Source organism: Nyctibius grandis, chromosome 1, assembly GCF_013368605.1.
Source record: "Nyctibius grandis isolate bNycGra1 chromosome 1, bNycGra1.pri, whole genome shotgun sequence".
In the NCBI taxonomy this organism is placed as follows: domain Eukaryota; kingdom Metazoa; phylum Chordata; class Aves; order Nyctibiiformes; family Nyctibiidae; genus Nyctibius; species Nyctibius grandis.
Window position 1 is genome coordinate 1,040,437 of NC_090658.1, and position 21,694 is coordinate 1,062,130.

The window sequence follows — 21,694 nt, forward strand, 5'->3', positions numbered from 1 at the left end:
TGCTAGGCCCGCCGCGGCGCTAGGCCGCGTTGCCTAGCAACGCCCGTCGCAGCGCCTGACGTCACTTCCTGCGCGTCGCGCCTGCGCCGTGCGCCGCCGCGGGCCGCTGGGAGGGCGCGGGGCGGGGCAGTGGCGCGGCCGCCGCCCGGAGGCTGTGCGGGGGGGAGCGGCGCGGCCCGGCCCGGCCCGGCCCGGTGCGGGGCTGCCCGGTGAGTGCGGCGGCGGCGGGGCCGCTCCCCTTCGCGGGCCGCCGGAGGCGGGGAGCGGTGGTGGGTCTGTCGCCGGCGGCCCTGCCGCCTCCCTGGGCCGGCGGCCGCTACCGTTCCTCTCACAGCCGGTGGCCGCCGTGGCCCTCTGCCCTCGGAGCTGCGCTCCGCGCTGCCCCCGCCGTGGGGAGGTAGCGGGACGTGGTCCCGTGCGATCCGCGGCCCTTGCCGAAGGGGAAGGGAGGCGTAGGGGGGACCTCCCCTCAGCAGCAGGCCTGCAGCCTCGTCGCCTGCCCTCGGTGCGGGCAGCCAGCGGGGCGTCCTCCCCCCGTTACCCTTCGGGGGCTGCTGCCCCCTCTTTTGGCCGGGGAGAGTCGTGTGTGTGGGCTGCAGCCTGTCCCTGGGGGCATCTTCTTCAGGCTGCTGTGGCAAGCAGGGGAGGCCGAGGAAGAAGCCTGCCGAGGAGGAGGAGGGCGGCTGACCTTGTCCCGTGAGCTGTGGGGAAACGTGTGGCGATGCCCCGTCCTCCTTCCGTGCAGGAGTGTCCTGGAGTCTCAGCACACATCTCTGGGTGCCCCTGCTCGTTCACAGGAGCTGCTCTTCGTGGGGTGCTCTAGCCTGTCACCTAAACCCCGGGCTGTGTGTTTGCTGCAGGGTGCTGTCCCAGAGCGACATGGTTAGGGCTGGAAGGGGCCTCAGGAGGGGGTGCTGTCCTTTGCTTCGTAGGTTTAACTTCTGCTTCAGCCCTGCAGACTGTGCCTGTTGTGGTGGTACCATTCTTGTAGCTTCAGGAGTTGGAGCAGTCAGAAATGAGGCAGGTCGGTGCGTAGCAGTAAAGTCTCTTATTAGGCTGCGTGGAATTGTTGGTGCAGAAGAAGAGACAAGCTTATGGGCTCACAACCTGCTAAATCTGGCTGGCTCTTACCTCTTTTCAGCTCGTTTTGCCTCTGGATGGGGACACATTCATGGTGTGTGACACGATAAGTTCAAAAATAGTTGTATTGGGGGGGCAAAAAGTGATGTTTTTACATCATTGATTATTTCAGGTAAAGCCTTCAGTGAGTCTTTGCTTAATTGATCCTCAAATACTTGGAGTGCCGGCGTGTCAGATAATTAGGAAGAAAGAAATTGCAGAGTGACTATGGAGAAGGGGAAGCAAAGTTTAAACGTCATCTTTTATGCTTATAAATAAGAGTCAGCCTTGTTTTGAGATGCTTGTTGGGCCCTGAGCTGGCACAGGCGAGTCTTTGTCCCCCTCCTGGGTCTTTGTGTCAGGTGGAGCAAGTGTGACTGGGTAACAGTGGGTTTTAGGTATTTGTTAGAATAATGGGAATGGAATTATTTAAATTTTAATATTACAAGTTCGCTGAGCTGGAGATTCAAAGGTAGGAAATAGGAAGGGTTTAGTTCTGAGGATAATCTTGTCCTGTAGAATCTCAGGTAGGGGTTTGCATGCCCGTGGTGGATTGTCATATGGCTTCCTTCCTGTTATATTAATACAAATTCTGTTCCATTTGTACACTGTTTTTTTATTTATCTTTCTGAGCAGGATTTCTAGTGTCCTGTGTGTAAAAGGCTGCAAGTACCTGAGCTTGTACAGAGAAAAGAAACCTTAGTTACCTTTTAAAAGGTAAAAAGGCTTATCTGGAAAGCCTGTCTAAGGAAGTGTTTATTTAGGGTTGCAGTTAGCTTTTAGTTAATCTTACTGCCTGATTAGGAGGGAGAATAATTCTTAACTCCACATGCCTTAATGAGAACGTTTCCTTTGATCTTCCTCTGCTTTGTCCCTGTTACAGGTTCTCATTGTCTCTAGTGTTTTGGGTAAGTTTATGGTTGAGATTTAAACTCAAATTAACTTCAGAGAAATCTCTGTGTGTGACTGGCAGCATGTTTTTAGATATATGACCACTTAGGGTGGCACTGTGCTTCTAGCCAGACTTTTCACAACGCTCCTTTGAAGCTCAAGCATCTTAAGTGCTTCAGTCTGAAGTGAAGCACTCTTGAGAGTCTGGACGTGGCTTTTGGCTGCCGAAATCTTTGGGTTGTGCCAGCTAACGTGCAGTGTCGTTAACAGCTTTTTGCAGAGAGAAGAAAGATGGAAAGTAATGCTGTTTTACTGGAATCCAAGTCCTCTCCCATCAACCTGCTGAATGAAATGCACCAGCTGCGGCTCCTGGGCCACCTCTGCGACGTGACGGTCAGCGTGGAGTACCAAGGCGTCAGGGCAGAGTTTGTGGCTCACAAGGCTGTGCTGGCGGCGACGAGCAAGTTTTTCAAGGAGGTGTTCCTGAACGAGAAAGGCATGGACGGCCCCAGGACCAACGTGTTCCTGAACGAGGTCCAGGTCGCTGATTTTGCTTCGTTCCTTGAGTTTGTCTACACGGCAAAGGTGGAGGTGGAAGAAGACAGAGTGCAGCGTATGCTGGAAATGGCTGAAAAGCTGAAGTGCTTGGACCTCTCGGAAACCTGCTTTCAATTAAAGAAGCAGATGCTTGAATCGGTGCTGCTGGAGTTGCAGAACTTCTCTGAATCGCAGAACTCCGAGGAAGAGAGCTCCACTCAGCCGAGCGTTCTGGCCGAGTCCAAAGCAGCTGCTGTGGCAGAAGCTGAGCAGGGAGACTCTCCTCTGGCTCCTCCCGACTCCCCAGCGGACAGGGCGTCTCCTGAGGTGCTGGCAACCAAACCAAAAGAGAAAATGGACAAAAAGAAGGAAGTGATGAAGCCTCCTTATGCCAAAATCAGAAGGGCAAGCGGGAGACTGGCTGGGAGGAAGGTCTTTGTGGAAATCCCGAAGAAGAAATACACGAGGCGGCTGAGGGAGCAGCAGAAGAACGCGGAGGTTGAAGAAAACAAACGCCCTCAAGACCAGCTTGTGTGTGATGTGGAGAGGGAGGAGGAGCAGGCAGAGGCCAACGTCAAACCTGAGAGCGAAGAGCGCGAAGGCGGCTTTGAACCGGGAGAAAACGTGAAAAAACCCGAGGAGGACAAGAAGAAGCGAGGCAGCAGCTTCAAGTGCAGCACGTGCGAGAAGGAGTTCCTGTACGAGAAGAGTTTCCTCAAGCACATAAAGCACAGCCACGGCGTGGCGGCCGAGATCGTGTACCGGTGCGAAACCTGCGGGCAGACCTTCGCCAACCGGTGCAACCTCAAAAGCCACCAGCGGCACGTGCACAGCAGCGAGCGCCACTTCCCTTGTGAGCTCTGCGGTAAGAAGTTCAAGAGGAAGAAGGACGTCAAGAGGCACATTCTCCAGGTTCATGAGGGTGGTGGGGAGCGTCATCAGTGCCAGCAGTGTGGAAAGGGGTTGAGCTCCAAAACTGCCTTGAGGCTCCATGAAAGGACGCATACAGGCGACAAGCCTTATGGGTGCACAGAGTGTGAGGCTAAATTTTCTCAGCCTTCTGCACTTAAAACACACATGAGGTATGAACAGACTTCACTGGCCTTGTTAGATTCTGGGGGGAGAAGCAGAGTCCCCTGGAACACACCTTGAGCCTTCGAGCGAAGTGGGGGTGTAAAGTGACTGACTGGAAAGTGCCCGTATTTCCTTTTTTCACAGCTTTTTTTTTTTCAGGTTGAGGGAGTTGCTGTTATTTTCTTTAAGATAAAGTAGAGGTGCGTGGGCTGAATCCTGCTGCTGAAGTGCACAGTTAACTTTTCTCATGGGAGTAGACCTATTAAAGAGCCAACGGGACATTTCACGTGAGAAAGGCAACAGCCACGCTGAATCCTCTGTAGGATTAGGGCTATAATTATTTCAGCTAATTTGATGCCTCCTTATAGTCAATAGAAGAATGTTATGTAATAAGTGTGAAAATATTAGTGCCATGGTGGTGTGAGGGCAATGGTTGGACTCGATGAGCCCAGAGGGCTCCTCCAACCTCATTGATTCTGGGATATTGTAAGAAGATTTGGCCATGTATTAAATTGAAGGACACCAGATTTGTGTGCTTGGCATAGAAAACCAACTGATCCATGGCTAGAAACAGACTAGAAACAGTCTGGAGCTGAGTGAAGCACCGAAGGCACCACGCAGAGCTGATGAAATCAGTTGCAGTGAGACTCAGAGGTGAAGGTGCAGAGACATTTTTATCAAGCAAAAATTCCAGATGTTAAGAGCTTTAGCCTGCTTTGATCAGTCTGCCCAACTTCAGGGTGTAGCCAGGGAGTAAGTGTGCAGAGGGAGGGATGGAAGAAATACCCTGAAGTGCTACCACTCAGATCCAAAAAGAGACAGCAGCGGTGTCAGCGTGTTCCTAGGTGGCATTTCCTCCGAGGCAGGAGGGTTCATTAACCAGGAGGGTTCATTAACCAGGAGGGTTCGTTAGCCAGTTTGTTTCACTGCCCCTTTTGAAGGCGGTGGGCTTGCTCCCCAGGGTAGAAAGCACATCTGGAAGCAAACTTTTTCAGTGCTGCTGTGATGTTCCTGCTGATGCAGCTGTGTGGCATCTCCCTTTCATCCTGTGTCCTTTCCTAACCCCAAGTAACTGCTTTGTGCTGCTTAAAAAATCAGGTTTTGGCATAAGTTGGAGTTTGTGTAGCATTATGACTCCTCAGTAAGCTGGAAACTCGATGCTGTCCTAATTTGTGTATGGTGACAGTCTGTGGTGGGAATTCCTCACCTTTTTGTGTACATTTTCACATCCAAGCTCCTCCCGTCGATGTGTTGCCACGAAGAGTGGCCCGTGGTGGCCGTGTTCCTGCAACACTGTTCAAAAGTGCCCTCGTGTGTGCACGAGCTGCAAATTGAAACCACACTGGCCCAGGCAGCAGGTCTGTAAGCTGCCCTTCCCCTGCACACAGCCTTCCCCAGGACATCCCACTGCAGGCCAGAACACTGAATAAAAGTGGCATCTTTATTCCAACCCTCAGGTGCCAGAGTAGCCAGTGACCCTCTGCTTCAATCCCAAGCGAGTCACCTTTCAGCCTGTCCATGTGGATACAAGTTTTCTAAACCTGACTTAATTTTTACCTTTGAAATGTTGTTTTTACCCTGAAGTTTCTGGATCTGGGCCTTGATCGTGCAGCACACGTGTGATCGAGCAATAAAAGCAGCACTGCAGAAACCACCACGCAGAATTTGGCCCAGCTGAAGGTGTTTTATTTAAAAGACACTAAAATCTTGTGCAGACACAGTCACTCTGGAGAGAGCAGCCACCAAGTGAAGACGACTTGTGCTGCAAAGAGATACACCTCGGTGCTCTCATGTTGCTTTCTCATTTCAGGATCCATACTGGTGAAAAACCCTTTGTCTGTGATGAGTGTGGGGCCAGGTTCACTCAGAATCACATGCTGATCTACCACAAACGGTGTCACACAGGTAAGGTGTTCCTTTCCAGGAGACCACATCTGATTTTTGTTCAGAAAACGCTGCTTTGGTTGTTTTTTTTATATAAAATAATTTGCTCATCCCGAGACGTAATTTTACTGACAAGGGGTCCTATAGGTGGGTTAGGCAGAGAGTGGAGGGAGTAAAAGAGTTGATTAGAGAGGAAGGGAGTGCCCATGTGGCTGGGATGTGACAGCTGGAGCGTGGGCTGAGCCTGCTTTGGGTAGTCTTCAGTGTCCCAAGGTCTCTCATCCATAAAAAGTCTCGTTGGATTCTTATGAGATGAATTATTTCTCTCCAAGTCTGGAACAGTTAAAATGGTTAAATGCTTTCTGCCTTCTCAGGGTAACTAAGTGCAGAAACATTAAGTGACAATGAATTAAAGTGTAATTCCAAGCCCATGGTTTAATTCTCCTTCTCACCCTGGCTGTAGGGGAGAGGCCTTTTATGTGTGAAACGTGCGGGAAGAGCTTTGCCTCCAAGGAGTACCTGAAGCACCACAACAGGATCCACACTGGATCCAAACCCTTCAAGTGTGAGGTCTGCTTCAGGACGTTCGCCCAGAGGAACTCGCTCTACCAGCACATCAAAGTGCACACAGGTAGGGGGGGTTCTTTCTGGTTTGAAGGAGACCACCACGATTTAAAGATGTATAATTCAGACGAGGGATTTCTCAACTAGGATTTCCCAGTGCTTTAATTCCTCCCTGCTGCACCTTTGGATTGTTGATGCGTTGTGTTTCATCCCTTCTCCTGGTACTCCCTGTGCTCCCACTGAGTTACAGCAACTCTGAAATACTTCCTAATATTACCAATAATATTATTTTGGTAATAATTCTGCCAGGACTATTAGTGACTGAAGAGCCATGTCCATTGCAGCCCTGAGCAGAGCACTGATCTCATTCCTGTCTGCCCACCCTTCATGTTTGCATTCTCACCTGACTGGATTTTCTGCTCTGTGTCTGGTTTATTCCCACCTGCCTGGGTTTTTTGAGTAGAAAGCAGTGACCGTAGGTGCAGTGATACTTCAGATGGTGCTGCCGGTGTCCCCTAGGCTTTGGGTCAGTGGAAAGGACAAGAGAACAGTCAGTCTCACTCTTCAGCTTAGCATTTCTCTCCATTTTACATTCTCTTAGCTGCCTCTTTAGAGGGGCAGCACTCTGGTTTCTGCCCAGTGCTACCTCTAAATTTCATCCCTCATAGAATCTTAGACGTGTTTTCTCTTCTTTCTCATCCACTCTCAAAGTCCACGTTACTCAGCAGGTTGCAAACACCCACGTTACTCTCACCACTTAATACAGTGACTGCAGTTTATGATGTATTTGGAGGGACCCTCGTGGTTGACACCCCTGTGCTCTGCCCTCAGGTGAGCGGCCCTACTGCTGTGACCAGTGCGGGAAGCAGTTCACCCAGCTCAACGCGCTGCAGCGGCACCACCGCATCCACACCGGGGAGAAGCCCTTCATGTGCAACGCCTGCGGGCGCACCTTCACCGACAAGTCCACCCTGCGCCGGCACACGTCGGTAAGGACCTGGCATCCTAGTGACAGGACAAGAGGACACAGCCTCAGGCTTCTCCAGGGGAGGGTCAGGTTGGCCATTAGGAAGCATTTCTTCTCAGCAAGGGTCATTAGGCATTGGAAGGGGCTGCCCAGGGAGGTGGTGGAGTCACCATCTCTGGAGGTGTTTAAGAAAAGCCTGGACGTGGCACTTAGTGCCCTGGTCTACTTGCCATGGTGGTGTCAGGGCAGTGGCTGGACTCGATGATCCCAGAGGGCTCTTCCAACCTCATTGATTCTGGGTTGGGCTTTCTGCTTTAGATGCTTTATGAGAACAGGGGGCTTGCCAGGGATGGAGATGAGCACCTAGATCGACACTGACCTAGTTTGGGGATAGTTAGGTGGGATAACAAGAGCTTTTCTACCAGCATCAAGTACGATCTGGATCCAAGCTTCTCCCTCCTGTACAGCCATCATGTGTTTAACCTCCTGGTTTTTTTTCAGATACACGATAAAAACACACCCTGGAAGTCCTTCCTCGTCGTTGTTGAAGGAGCATCTAAGAACGACGAAGGTCACAAAACGGAGCTTCCTGATGAAGACTATGAGGTGTCACCTAAGATACCTGAGAAGCTGCTGTCTTTCTCTGAGAACGGCCACTATCAGAGTGTGACTACTGTCCCTGGGAGTGTGACTACTGTCCCTGGGAGCGTGACCACGCTGCACGCCAGCGGCTCGGCCACGGGAGCAGACTGTAAGTCGGACGGGACCCCGGGACCCCTCACAGCCACCACTTTAAGCGAGCTGACGGTGCTGCACACCCAGACAGACTCTGTCCAGCCCCAGCTTCACGCTCTGGTGAACATGGAATAATTTGGTATTTACAAATCCAGTTTGAGCCGCACCCTTTGTGTAATCCTTTGCCAATACCCTGCTGAGGGAACGAGGGGAAGGAGGAGGCCCAACGTGTCTACACCCTATGAGTAGAAGGGTGTAGTTACAGAATCCCAGAATCAATGAGGTTGGCAGAGCCCTCTGGGCTCATCGAGTCCAACCATTGCCCTGACACCACCATGGCAACTAGACCAGGGCACTAAGTGCCATGGCCAGGCTTTTCTCAAACCCCTCCAGAGATGGTGACTCCACCACCTCCCTGGGCAGCCCCTTCTAGTGTCTAATGACCCTTGCTGAGAAGGTTCTAGTTCAGCTGTTTGCTCTCATAAGTGCCCCCGTTCAGATGGGTCATGAAGAAGGTGGGAGTTAATTACCGTTTTGCTGTGGAGCTGCTACAGCTAATTCCAGCAGTGCTGGAGTCCCCAGAGGTAAAGCCAGTTACAAACAGGAGGCGGTCGGGGTTTATTTGACTAATGGCATAAAAAGATGCAAATAAGTGAAATATTAGTGGCCTGTTGGGGGGATTTAGGCCTCTGTTTCCCAGGTGGTGAGTGCTGTGGCTGCAGGACGACGCTGGGCAGTTTTAGGCTGGTGTCTGTCCCCAGTGAGGTGGTAAGAGGGAGGCCTTAAGAGCAGCAGTGATGACTAAACTCAGCATTTCAAGGCTTTAACTGATGAGTTTCCCCTGCTAAAGTGTAGTAGAATCACTATGTAAAAGAGCTGGAGCTTTTCTAATTAATTTTTCTTTTCCATTTTGCTTTATTTCACTATTAATGTAGTATTTCCCCAGAAAAGCTGTGAGCAAAGCTTTCTGAAAGCTTGTTAGCGTAAAGGCAAGCACAATCCCGCCTCGTTAGGGCCCTTTCTAAAAGCACTAACGACCCCCCCTGTGGCACAGAGCTATTTTTGAACCTTAAAGGGATGTCTCCTGTGTTAGCGTGGACTCATAAATTAATCTAGAGAAAGGGAATTTTTTTTTTAAGTAACATTTCCCAGAGGTTATATTTGAAATATTTATTCAAGCACCATGTTCCTGTTGAAGCTCAGCGTTCCCGAGGACCAGTGTAAAGAGGTTGTAGATATATTTAAAGCCTGAGCGTTAGTACCTGTAGGCAGGGGAACTTTTGTACTCCATGAATGTACGGCAGCGAGTTACTCCTATGAACTGTTCTTATTAAAATACTTTTAAACCTTAAGCCTGACCCTTGCAGTGACTTGATGACAGTCTCCAAGGTTTTTGCATGCAGACCCCGTCGCTGTGACTGTGCTAAGCCTGGGGTAAGTCCTAAGCAACAAGCAGTTAATCATGATATTAATGATTATCACTTTATTACTGTACAGATTCACACACAACATTGTACTCTCACTAAGGCCATGTCATCAGTACGGTGGGGACGAGACAGCAGCGTGGCAGGTTGTCATTTTACAGCTGTCACAGCTCACCATGGGTACAGCAGAGGACGTGCCGTGGCCTACTACAAACCTAAGGGTTGTAGTTTAATGGTGTTACTCCAGAGCTCACTCACAGACCACACAACCCCACGTGCATCGTAGCCCAACTGTGTGTAATACTGACAACTGGAAAAGGGGACACAAAGGCCTAAGTGCTCGCTAGGAAAATGAGATGTGAGTGAAACACGAGCTCTTCCAGCCCCTTCTGTTCACCACAGGTAAGTGACAGCTTGTCCAAGGGCAGAGCAAAGCTGATGGAGCTTCAGCAGCAAGACCACCTACCTACCACGCCGCTGCGGGAACGCCCGTGGCTCCTCGGGTCTACGAGCAGAGGGGTGCCCCCGTCTCGGTGTCACCAGGGGATGCAGACCAGGCCCACACACTACCCAGAGGCTGATCATGAGCAGTGGCCTTAAAACATCTGGGGAGTGATGAAGGTGCAGCATCTGTCCAGGCTTTTCCAACACGTCCTGCACAGCTCCTGGCTCCTGTCTGTCAAGGTGGGAGGCACAGACCAGGCTACAGAAAATAAGTGACTGGGGAAATCAGGAAAACAAACAAAAAAATAGTAATTTGGCATGGAGGAGGGGGCTTTGGGTTTCTTTTTCCTAAGCCAGTGGTAGAGATAAAGTACTAGAAGAGAACTAAACCCCTCAGACCAATAAGCCAAAGTGTGTTCGACTCAAATATCAAGATTAAAAACAAACTGAGGAGCTGTGTGAAAGCCAGAGCATTAGCAGAGACAATGGCTGCACCACCAGAACCTGCTCTGGCCAGGGCAGAGGGCACTCGTGCCAAATTAAGCCATTAATTAACTACTTCTTCCATTCTTTCCATGGCGGTAGCGCAGCTAAAATCACTTCACTGCAGAGAAACACGAGTGACAACTCCCACTGCTGCATTGCACAGGCTCCCACGTCCTCCGTAATACAGACGTGAAATAATTAGGCAGCTTAATCACCTCTAGGTAAACACGGAAAAGCCTCGGGGGCAGATATTTTGCACCACATTTCTAAAAATACCGCAGGGATTTTTAAACGTTTAAAAATTTATCACTTTTCAAAGCGAGCCCGACTCCTCTGGGCACCAGACAAGTCACACAAGGCTCAGGAGGAGGCAGAGGGCATGAGCTAAAGGGTGTTAGTTAGAAAAATAAGATGATTACTCAGCTCATCATCGAGGGGTGGGATGCGCCACAACAGAAAGGAAGTGGAAAAATAGATGCAAGAAAATAGAGAAGAATTTTACGTGTTATATTTAGCTCTGAAATACAAAATACAGCAGTAACTAGGGCGATGTGCGACGCCTGGCACCAACCTCAGCAGCTCAGCTCAAACCCCACGAGGTCCCGGTGTAACAGAAAGCGGCAACAACACAGAAACAAGTATTTGTACTGTACTGGCACGGACAAAATATTTACATGCTGGAATCGATGGGGGTGCTGAGCCGTAGGACAGAGCAGCAGGAGAATGGAAGCGCCGAGTTTGGGTTCACAGCTAACAGCCACCACGGGTTTCTGCCCCAAGATCTCGCCGTGAGACCCAGCGCGGCGCTTCCCACGACACCGAGCAGGACACGACAGCAACACGCACGCCACGGGGTAGGGAAGCAAGGACACCAAGCTAGCTCTGGTGTGGGGCCCACGGCGGGCCTCCAGCGCGTCACTTCAGGTCCCCGTCCCCTTCGCCTTGGATCGACTTCTTGATGCGAAGCAGCATGGTGGTGAGCCACTGATCCAGCCGCGATATCGAGTCGAATTCTTTAACCTATTAGGAAAAAGAAATCAAATTAAGATGTGAGGAAGCCAAGGAGCCTGCTGCAAAAGCAGCATTCTTGACGTATAATCTCTTAAAACTCCTTCACAGACAAAAAAATAATTAAATTCAATTAAAAAAGGTATCCATCTATCTAAAACCACACTTTACGCCACTGTCAAACACCCAAAGGAGCTGCAGTGAGTTGGACTCGATGATCCCAGAGGTCTCTTCCAACCTGATTGATTCTGTGAGAGCAGGCAGGAGCTTTACTCTGCTCTCAACAATAAACTACTCATTTTAAAGTCCTGAGTTTGGGCTGGAAGTGGTTTTGCTCCCGCCCGTCTCTCCCCCAGGCTGTTTCCTCGCAGGATGGGCACGCAGCGAAGCACCCCGCAGCACCCAGAGCTCAGGCAACCAGTAACCCCCCATTTAACAGCACACGCCTCCAAAAATAAGATAAAAAAGGCTCAAGCGACCACCCCTGAGCACACCTGAGGTGGTTTGGGGCTACTCACCGCCTCGGTGTACGCCTCGCAGTTCTGCTCCTCGTGGGCTTCCAGCAGTTTCTAGGAAAACACCGTTAAAAATTAGAACACACACACACACATACACACACTTGAACACAGGTTCAAACCACCTGCTGCAAACACAAAAATAGTTTGGGGTGGTTCTAAGTTAGCCAGAATGAGCCTTTTGCTGCTGCTTCTGGTGTAAACCCAAGGCAAAGTGACTTCGCTGTCCCCTAGAATGTTCCAGTAAATGCCCCCACCCATGGCAAGGTGCAGAGGCACAAAGGAAGGGGCAGGACACATCTTCCACTGTAACCCTCCCCTTTCCTCACCTTCAATAGCTTGCACTCCCGTGAGTCTGTGAACGCAGGGAACATCTCCTCGTACTTCTCAAGTGCGAGCTGGAAGAGAGAAGACAACCCTTATGCTCATTTCACACAAAACTACTTGGGTTTTATTTCAGTTTTTGCCTTCTAGTACTAAAAGTGCCCAGAGCACTTGGGAAAGCATCCAGGGTGAACCCAATTCGGTGCTTCACGCTTCAGTCTGTGCAAATCCCCCTGCACACAGCCTACAACTACCTGAAGGGAGGGTAGGGAGTGGGAGTTGGCCTCTTCTCCCAGGCAACCAGCGCTAGGACAAGAGGACACAGCCTCAAGCTTGGCCAGGGGAGGGTCAGGTTGGACATGAGGAAGCATTTCTTCTCAGCAAGGGTCATTAGCCATTGGAAGGGGCTGCCCAGGGAGGTGGTGGAGTCACCATCTCTGGAGGGGTTTAAGACAAGACTGGCCATGGCACTTAGTGCCCTGGTCTAGTTGCCATGGTGGTGTCAGGGCAATGGTTGGACTCGATGAGCCCAGAGGGCTCTTCCAACCTCACTGACTCTGTGATTCTGTGAACACAGGGCGGCCAAGACAGAGGCAGAGAGTCTGGGACAACTGACCTTGGCGTTCAGCTCGTCCACGATGAAGTGGCACAGAGCGGCTTTGAAGAAATACTCCTTCGCGCTGTACTTGAGCAAAGGGTTATCCATGGTGCTGGTCCCCACCTGGGCACAGAGAGGTGCCAGTAAGAGTTAAGAACTGAATTAAAACCAGGACAGCTGATTACAATTAATTGTATGCAGCACCACATGGCTGTCTGTGAATAAAGACCATGGAAAAAAGGTCAACAAAAAGCTCCTGGGAAGCCAGGTGGATTTTTAACTCATCCCAAGTGAAGTCAGAGACTCCCAGCCCATCCTCCCAGGGACGGGGGTACCATGCTGGTACCTCAGCCTCTCCTGTCTGATGGAGAAAGGGGAAAGAGAGTTGGCTCGGTGAAAACCTGCTCTGATATTAACCCTCCTGCCCCACTGGATGAAGCGGCAGCCTCACCTGCTCGTAGATCTCGATGGCCTTGGGGTACTGCTCCAGCTGCGCGGCGTAGGCAGCCACCTTCAGCAGACACTTGTTGGCCGAGCTACAACCAAGAGTGTTACAGTGAGTAAGTGCGTCCTGGGGAAAAACAAATCCACACCCCGGGCCCTCCGAGCACTACCTGTACTGTACAAGTGGGACCCAAAAGCTGCAAATTAGGGGGATTTTCTTAACAGACTAAATTAGAAGGGCAGGAAGCCCTTGAGCTCAGCATGGACAACCCGCCATCCCCACCCTTCCCTCTCGCCTCTCCCACAACGACCACTTGCCTGTTGGACTCCTCTCCTTTGTAGTAGTCGGCAGCCTGCTCGTAGTGTGCGATGGCCTGGGGACAGAGACACCAGTTTGAACGCTGCCCCTCACGGACCAGTGGACAGTGACCACCTTCACAAAAGCTTTTCCATTCTGGGGGGGCCAGGCGCTGCCACGCAGCCCTCAGAACACGAGGCTGCCCTTGGCAATGGGACTGTGAACTCATTAAGAGCCCCAAGCTCCAGTGTGGGTTGGATACGGGTGGTGCTACTCGAGGTACTGACCACACACACTCACAATCACAGCGTGGCAGGTTTGGCACCACAGAACCAACCGCTGAACAGCCCTGACACGGCAGGGCTTGATTTGAGCAGGGCTACAGGAAAGCTGGAGAGGGGCTTTTTACAAGGGCATGGAGGGACAGGACGAGGGGGAACGGTTTTAAACTGAGAGAGGGGAGAGTTAGATGAGATATTAGGAAGAAATTCTTTGGTGTGAGGGTGGTGAGACCCTGGCCCGGGTTGCCCAGAGCAGCTGTGGCTGCCCCCTCCCTGGCAGTGTTCAAGGCCAGGTTGGATGGGGCTTGGAGCAACCTGGTCTGGTGGAAGGTGTCCCTGCCCGTGGCAGGGGGTGGGACTGGATGGGCTTTAAGGTCCCTCCCAACCCAACCCAGTCTGTGGTTCTATGATAAGACATAGAACAGCGACAAAACTGCCCCACAACCTTCCCCGGGCGCTTTTTACACCCCTCCAGGCAAGGTGGTTTCTCAGCTGGGTGTTTCTGGCAGCCCCGCTGTGCAGGGTGGCACACACACGAGTGGGCATTGCCCTGCGCTGGGAAAACCATTGCCCACCCTGAGAACACTACTATTGAGTTACAAACAACTTGCACCTACGCCAAGAAGCCGGGTGCTATCACCCCCGCTGAGCTGGGCACTGCCCTCCTCACCTTCTCGATGTCCACCAGCTCGGCCTCGTAGATCTCCGCGATGGTGATGTGGTGCTTGGCGGCGATGGTGAAGCGCCCCTGGGGAAGGGAAGAGGCTGCGGTGAGGCGGGGGGCTCCCCCTCCACCCAGCAGGCACCCAGCTGCACCTCTCGCTCCACGAGCTGCCAGCAGCCCCTTACCATGTCGGTGTAGATATCGATAGCTGCGTTTAAGCAGTTGATGGCCTCTGCAGCGTGAGCGGGCAGGGAAAACAACAAGGTCAGCCAAGCGTCACACTCCCCAGCCCAGGACCTCCCCCCTCCAGAAATCACAGCTCAGTAACATCCTCATCATCACACCACACGCCAGCTTCTCAGTTAAGTATCTATCTACTCACACGTTTATGTGTAACTGGAACAACAGACACAACATTTTGAGCCCCTAAGACCTACAGAACTGGATGGGTAAAATACAAACGACTCCGACCCCGGGGTTGTCAGGCTGCATCCTCAGAGTAAAACTCAAAATGCCCCTCTCACAGACGTGCCATTTGGTGGGAAATGGGGGGTTTTACAATTACAACGCGGTGTTGTCAGCCCTGAAGTGGCCTCCTCAGCCCTCTGGCATGGGAGAGCGTGGGTAATGCCGCTGCGGTGGCTGGTTGTTTACAAGCCCTCAGCTAAGGACCTTAAAGCCCACCCAGTCCCAACCCCCTGTCACGGGCAGGGACACCTTCCACCAGACCAGGTTGCTCCCAGCCCCATCCAACCTGGCCTTGAACACTGCCAGGGAGGGGGCAGCCACAGCTGCTCTGGGCAACCTGGGCCAGGGTCCCACCACCCTCACAGCAAAGAATTTCTTCCCAATATCTCATCTCAATCTCCCCTCTTTCAGTTTAAAACCGTTCCCCCTCGTCCTGTCACTCCACGCCCTTGTAAAAAGCCCCTCTCCCGCTTTCCTGTAGCCCCTTCAGGCACTGGAAGGTGCTAGAAGGTCTCCCCGGAGCCTTCTCTTCTCCAGGCTGAACAGCCCCAGCTCTCTCAGCCTGTCTCCAGAGCAGAGGGGCTCCAGCCCTCTGAGCATCTCCATGGCCTCCTCTGGACTCAAAGGCTGGTCTGTGTTCTTCCCACCTCACCTCTGCCCTGGAGACACCCCTGGGAAGGCGGCTGGGGCCAAGGGCAGGGATCCCACTGCGATCCAGACCCGAGACCTGCCTTTATTCCTTAAGTAAGTCTCCAAAGTCGTGCTAAACCAGGAAGGAAGGTACCGAGGGGCAGCGCTTCCCGACCACCGTGCTGCAGCCTGAGCCAACCCGCCAGAGACCACCTACAGAATCCCAGAGTCAATGAGGTTGGAAGAGCCCTCTGGGCTCCTCGAGTCCAACCATTGCCCTGACACCACCATGGCAACTAGACCAGGGCACTAAGGGCCATGTCCAGGCTTTTCTTAAACCCCTCCAGAGATGGGGACTCCACCACCTCCCTGGGCAGCCCTTTCCTACGTGTGCCGACCCACGAAGGGTGCTCTGCAGAAGCAGAGGCACAGGAGGCAGGACGGCTTTCAAGTAGCCAAGGAACCCCCCCAGATTCTGCCCCCTTACCTTGCGGGTCTGCCTTCTTGTAGGCGTTCCCGGCGTCCACGAAGCTGGTGGCCGAGTCGTGCTTGCTCTGCAGCTGCATGTGCAGCTTGGCTGCCTGACAGAACGCGTTCCCTGCGGCTGGAGAGAAGCACACACCGACCCCATGGACCCCTCCGGCCTGGTGACGAGCGGGACCGCCGCCCAACGGTGAAGCACGCGCTGATTCCCAGCACCCAGAGAGGCTCAGAGGTGCAAAACCCCAAATTGTTTGTGTCTGGGTGCTGCTCATCCTTCAGGTCACCCCCTTTGCCCACCCTCCCAGTATTTAAACCCTCGCAGAGCAGAACTGCATCACCGTAGGGACCATCCCCGTGCAAACAGCCCAGGGATAATTCGCAGCAAGATGCTCGTGGGTCACCCTGGTGTCACCCCCCCCTACTCACCACTCCAGTTTTTGGCGATCTTGAACATGTTGGCAGCCCTGGTGTACATCTCACAGGCTTCCTCCACCCTGGTGTTGCCCCTGAAAGGCAGTGAGAGAAGCCCCTGAGGCCGTGCCGCAACGAAACGCCAGCCAGACCAGTCTGATCACCCTCATTTGAAAACACAGGGTGAGCATCACGCTGCTCAGAGAGGGGGAAGCTGGATTTAGGGGGCCAGTGGCCCCCTGCCCTCACCAGACCCTCTTCCAGGAGGTGCCAGCTCGTTCCCAGCGCATGGTGGAGGTGGGCAGGAACTCAGGATCCCCCACAAAGAGGGAGCAGGCGGAGCTGGCAGCACCAAATCACCAGGCCCCTGCCAGAGAGGGGAGGCAGAGCACTGCATAAAGCAGGGGCAGGAAAGCAGAGGGAAACCTCCTGCAGCGGCAGCTCGGGGGTTTGGCCCATCCCTGAGGAGTTTGGGGCCTGGCAAGCCCCCTCCTGCTCTCTGGCTGGGCTCCCTCCTTCGCTGGGCAGGAGCAGTTGGCTCATGGGACACTCAGCAAAAACACCTGCACGGAGCAGACTCTGGCACCACAACTGCAGCTTTTGCGGGGGCAAAGTGACAATTCAGAGACCTGCTGCGCAGGGACGACTCGACACGAGGCCAGCTGATGGGCTTCTGTTGCATAACTCCGCTCCCCAAACCAGACCCTTAAAGATTAGTTTATTTTGAGAGAGAGAAGTCAAATATTTTTGTTAATTAAATGCAGATTTCTCCATGGACTTACTCTGTGGTGCACAGTCCTGCTGACCCCAGAGCAGGGTGAAGTGCAGGAGGTAAAAACATTTATTTTTACCCTTTTTTTTCCCTCTCCTTCCTTCTGGCAACCACACCTCAGCTCTTGAAAGCTGCCTTGTGCATGAACTAAAGCCAAAGGCACCGCTACCCCCCCCCACGGCGTCCAAATCTGGGCAGTTTCCAGCCTTTTAGTCTCAAATGAAAAATTAAAAAGCACTTGTGCAACTTAATGGTGCTCTTGAGGAACCAGCCCGGCGTCAGCAACGCTCTTGGCCAGGCACCCCATCACCAGGAGGGTGCTGAGAGCACAGTCACCCACCACCTCTTCGTCCATTTTAAAAGCAATTTTTCTCACGTCTATTTTTAGCCCAAGAAAACAAGAGATTTGCCTCAAAATCTCTGCCTGTTCACCTCAAGGATTTTCAGCAATTCACCACCCAGATTACGCCCCTGGAGCATGCCCTGCCTGATTAATCTGCTGCAGGCCAGGGAGGAATTTATTTATAAAACTTCTGCCCTTTAGAGCTGCGTTTACATTTTTCCAGGCTGTTGTTTAGAAACACGAAGGCCTCCGTGGGAGCGTCCCTCCGTAAATGCTCTTCTCTTAGAAATAAAATCTTAACAAAGCCAAGACTGAGGTGGCCAAAACTGCTGGTTCCAGGCACCTGTGCACAAACAGACCCAGGGAAAAGGCACCTCTGCTGTTTTCTGGGGGTATCGCTCCCCCCGCAGCCCCCTCCCTCCACGGAGGGTCTCCGTGCTGTGAGCCGAGGGCTCGGTGCTGCAAACGGACCCAAAATCAGCTGTAAAACCCCAAGCCTGGCCCAGTCCCCCCCCCCTGGAGCTGCAAAAGGCCTCAAGGGGGATGGGGGGCTCTGAGCCTCGCCCCAGCACTGCTCGCAGCAGCCTGGTGGGGGGCAGATGCCCCCCAGGACCAGGGGAGAGGCCAGCCCTCGTGGTGGCTGTGGGAGGATTACTGGGGGGAGTCCCCACCAGGAGAAAGCTGGGATGAGCAAGGGCAGACCCGGGGACCCCCCCCCAGGGTGGGTGGAACACAGGGAGGGGGGGGGCACAGGCAGGTGCCCTGAGCTGCAGAGGCCGAGCGGGCTCATCACACCGCTGTGCCCATGGCCAGCTGCGGGAGAGGCAGCACCGGGAGAGGGGGGGCACGGTGCGGGAAGGGGGGGCTGCTGGAGCCCCGCTGTGCTACGGCGGGGCTGTGCTTTCTCTCCCCCACACCCTAACGCAGCCCACCCGCTGCAGAGGCGAAGGGAAACCCTCGCCCACGCTGCGGTGGGGGGCACAGCACCCAGGCGGGGGAGGGAGGGAGCTGGGGGGGGGGCCCCCTGCAGGCACCAGCTCCCTTCACACACCCCCCCCCCCATTTTCAATCCCTCCCTTCGCACCCTGCTTGCACCCCCCTCCCCCTTCACACGCCGGGCACCCCCCCTTTGCCCCCCACTCACCCGAAGAGCCCCCGCAGGAAGGAGTGGGAGCCCTTCACCCGCTTCTCCGCCTCCGCCATCAGCTGCACGGCCTCCCGCTCCTTGCCCGTGCTGTCCATCGCGGCCGCCCTCCTGCCTCCTCCTCCTCCTCCGCTGCACCGGCGGGGGCGGGGCGCGTGATCCGGTTGCGTGATGCGCGGTGTGTGTTGCGTGTTGTCGCATGATGCACAACTTATGTTGCCCGGTGCACGATCCGCTTCCACTTCAATGCAGGAGGTGGAGCTGAAGCTTTAGCTCCTGGGAGCAGGGTCGTTGATTCTGGTGGATACTGAGCACAAAGGGAAAGGGTACAGAAAAAGTCAGGAGAAAGGGCAGAAAATGTGCTGCTTTCTGTCTTGTTTGTGTTTGTGTCCTACCTCCCCCCATTATCTGAGCACACAGATGAGTCCCTCCTTATTTAACAAGGCTTACAAACCTCACACGGGCTGAATCACAGAACCCCAGACTGGTTCGGGTTGGGAGGGACCTTAAAGCCCATCCAGTCCCAACCCCCTGCCATGGGCAGGGACACCTTCCACCAGACCAGGTTGCTCCAAGCCCCATCCAACCTGGCCTTGAACACTGCCAGGGAGGGGGCAGCCACAGCTGCTCTGGGCAACCTGGGCCAGGCTCTCACCACCCTCACAGCAAAGAATTTCTTCCTCAGATCTCATCAATCTCCCCTCTTTCAGTTTAAAACCGTTCCCCCTCATCCTGTCACTCCATGCCCTTGTCAAAAGCCCCTCTCCAGCTTTCCTGTAGCCCCTTCAGGCACTGGAAGGTGCTAGAAGGATTGCACAGGAGAAAGGGAGCAAGAAAATAGAAATCACTCTTTTTTTCACCCGGTAGAGCTGCACCAGCCTCGCTCCCCAACTAAAGGCCCGAGGGCCGCGGCCCCGTGCGGGGCGCTGGCTGGCAAGGCCTGAAGGGGGAGCTGGGCCTCGGGCCGGCCTGGTGTGAGCCGGGCCCCTGCTGGGTGCCTTTGCTGCTCACACAGCCGCTTATCCCCGCAGGGCAACAGCGGTGCGTGTCCCCACACGCCGCCCCCCCGCCCCACGGAGCCGGGCGGGATGGCGGCGGCCCGGGCCTCCCTCACGGGAGGCCGCACTGCAGCTCCCGGCGTGCCCCGCGCGCGGCGCCGCGCGATGACGTCACCGCCCTGCGCCAGCACCCCCCCCGCCGTCTCCATGGCGACGCTGCCGCTCGCCGCGGCCTACTCACAGCCACCCCCTGCCCAGCGCCCACCCCCAGCCCCGGGGGGGCACCCCCAGCGCCCCAGAAACGCTCTCGAAAGAGCAGGAGAGAGGCCCAGGGCCGCCAGCCCCGCTCTGCCCACACAGGCCGGCAGCAGACGCTTGCCTTCCACCTTCGCCTTCCCACCCTGTCCACAACAGCAGCCGAGTTATGGTAATCAAGGTGTAATTAATCCCCCCCACCCCCCCGCCGTGGGTGCGTATCGCTGTGTGCGTGCGCACAGGCTGGCGGTGGCACGGCCAGCCCTGTCCCCCCGCTGAAAGCCACTTGCTAGGAGGGAACGTCACCGTCACCACCAAGGGGTTTCGCTGCTGGGAACGGCCCACAACCCCAGCGCTCGGCCACAGAACCGTCCCCACCTGGGTAAGGCAAGACCTGGGCTTGCATAAAGACAGGAGCCATAAATTCGGGTCCATGGGATGGGTCTGGGGTACCCCAGAGACATGGCAGCATTCCCAAAGCCAGGAGCTGCCACCCAAATCCAAGGCTGCTGGTAAAACTGGTAACGGTTACAGACTGCAAAAGGATCCCAAATAATCCCTGGTTTTGTTTCCCTTTTCCAGGCAGGACACAATGGAGCCTTTTTATCTCTACGACCTCGGGCTCCTGACAGAAAACAAAGCTATTGGAAGGATCCTCAGCCCCATGGCTGCACAGCTCTGCCATCTCATCCTCTCCCTGGAATGGGAAGGTGGGGTTTGTCAGGCCTTTCCCAATTTAGGGGAGAACGCAGAACAATTAGCCAAAGGCACAGAAGAACTCGCTTCTGTTGCAAGCAGGTGAGTTTGCGGGGTGGCCCCCAGGCAGATTTGGGGGCTGGGAACCTGCCTCTCCTGCCTGGTGCTCCCTGCCTGCACCCCCCTGGGGAGGTGGGAACACGAGGAGAAGGGATGGGGAATGTGAGGGGAGGAATAGGATTAGGAAGGGAAAAGGAGAGATGGGACACAGCAAAGTAAGCAACACCCCAACAATACCCCAACAGGCAACGTTTAAGCTAAACACATCTTAAAATAATAGTGTCTCTGTTCAGCCCACACCCAGGGCTCAACAACAACCAGTTGTTCTCTCACCCAATGTCCCCTCCCCGACTGAGAGAGGGAATGGGGAAAAGGAGGGAGACTCAGGGGTTAAAATTTAAACAGATTTAATAAAATAAGAAAACCAATAGCAATGCTAATACAAAAGACACAAAGTTATACTCAGCCCATGGAGTGGTGGCAAGTTCCTCCTGGGATCACAACCGTTGAGGAGAAGAGAGGAGAACAAAGAGCCCCAGCAGCTTCCCCATTTATAGTGACCTGAGGTCAGTGTTACTGCACACACCTGGGCCAGCCTGGGGCAGCTGCCCTGGGTTTAGCTGCTGATGGCCTCGATCACCAGCCCACAGCTGGGCACACACTGAAACAGAAAAGGGATTCTATAATTTTATCCCTACGAAACCAGGACAGACAATTCACTGAACGCTCCCATAAACTGGAGCCCAAATCCTGGCCACTGGGTTATTTTGCTGTTACAGCTGGGGCCTGGTAGATACCAGACACCCCACCTTAAAGTGAATCACAGCTGCTGCAAAAGGTTCTCAACCAGTCTGCAAAGACACCTACAATCAGTCCAAGCCCAGTTAAAGTCTGGCCTGGCTAATTGTTGTGGTAAAGCCCGAGACAGGCGTGTGCCCAGGCTGGTACTCACAGGATGGCCAAGAGCTGAGCCCAGTGCTTCCCTTCCAGGCTGGCCCAGGAGTCCAGCGACGAGGTGTTCAAGGAGGAGACGGGTCCTGCGGGCGAGGCCCTCGTCCTGGCAGGGAGGTGCGTGCTGCTGGCGGCCCACAAGCTCCAGGCACAGCCGGCCCACCCTAGCCACAGCGAGGAGCTGGCTGCGGCGGCACAGAGGGTCTTAACAGAGACAGCCAAGGTA

At 54.0% G+C, this 21,694-nt stretch overlaps 2 protein-coding genes across 5 annotated transcripts in view; one reads left to right on the plus strand and one right to left on the minus strand.

Annotated features, from left to right (window-relative positions):
- The first annotated feature begins 146 nt into the window (after nucleotides 1–146).
- LOC137671387 (GDNF-inducible zinc finger protein 1-like) lies at nucleotides 147–9,123 on the plus strand. The gene is made up of 6 exons (XM_068414906.1): nucleotides 147–209; nucleotides 2,281–3,629; nucleotides 5,432–5,526; nucleotides 5,969–6,136; nucleotides 6,901–7,058; nucleotides 7,538–9,123. Exons 2-6 carry the CDS (start codon nucleotides 2,302–2,304, stop codon nucleotides 7,904–7,906), a joined length of 2,118 nt encoding a protein of 705 aa, XP_068271007.1. The 5' UTR covers nucleotides 147–209; nucleotides 2,281–2,301; the 3' UTR covers nucleotides 7,907–9,123.
- NAPB (NSF attachment protein beta) overlaps nucleotides 8,835–21,694 on the minus strand; it is a 19,285-nt gene continuing 6,425 nt past the window's right edge. The window contains exons 1-13 of one of the 4 annotated variants that reach the window (XR_011049418.1): nucleotides 19,369–19,612; nucleotides 18,509–18,815; nucleotides 16,265–16,344; nucleotides 15,843–15,959; nucleotides 14,443–14,489; nucleotides 14,264–14,341; nucleotides 13,333–13,388; nucleotides 13,022–13,106; nucleotides 12,589–12,693; nucleotides 11,978–12,046; nucleotides 11,652–11,702; nucleotides 10,800–11,145; nucleotides 8,835–9,915 (exon numbers count right to left, since the gene is read on the minus strand). Coding sequence is in view for 3 of the 4 variants with exons in the window: in XM_068414920.1 (XP_068271021.1) it covers nucleotides 11,041–11,145; nucleotides 11,652–11,702; nucleotides 11,978–12,046; nucleotides 12,589–12,693; nucleotides 13,022–13,106; nucleotides 13,333–13,388; nucleotides 14,264–14,341; nucleotides 14,443–14,489; nucleotides 15,843–15,959; nucleotides 16,265–16,344; nucleotides 18,509–18,606 (891 nt within the window). In the remaining variant the exon portion in view is untranslated. Of the gene's footprint in view, nucleotides 9,916–10,611; nucleotides 11,146–11,651; nucleotides 11,703–11,977; nucleotides 12,047–12,588; nucleotides 12,694–13,021; nucleotides 13,107–13,332; nucleotides 13,389–14,263; nucleotides 14,342–14,442; nucleotides 14,490–15,842; nucleotides 15,960–16,264; nucleotides 16,345–18,508; nucleotides 18,816–18,962; nucleotides 19,001–19,368; nucleotides 19,613–21,694 lie in introns of those variants that run through there. The other 3 variants (XM_068414920.1, XM_068414940.1, XM_068414930.1) reach the window with 3 other exon arrangements.

Excerpts from the sequence above, each read along its gene's own strand:
- LOC137671387 (XM_068414906.1), top strand. The coding sequence starts at position 2,302 with ATGGAAAGTAATGCTGTTTTACTGGAATCCAAGTCCTCTCCCATCAAC. Across the intron at positions 6,137-6,900 it reads GCACATCAAAGTGCACACAG|GTGAGCGGCCCTACTGCTGT; the intron begins GTAGGGGGGGTT and ends CTCTGCCCTCAG. Across the intron at positions 7,059-7,537 it reads CCCTGCGCCGGCACACGTCG|ATACACGATAAAAACACACC; the intron begins GTAAGGACCTGG and ends GTTTTTTTTCAG.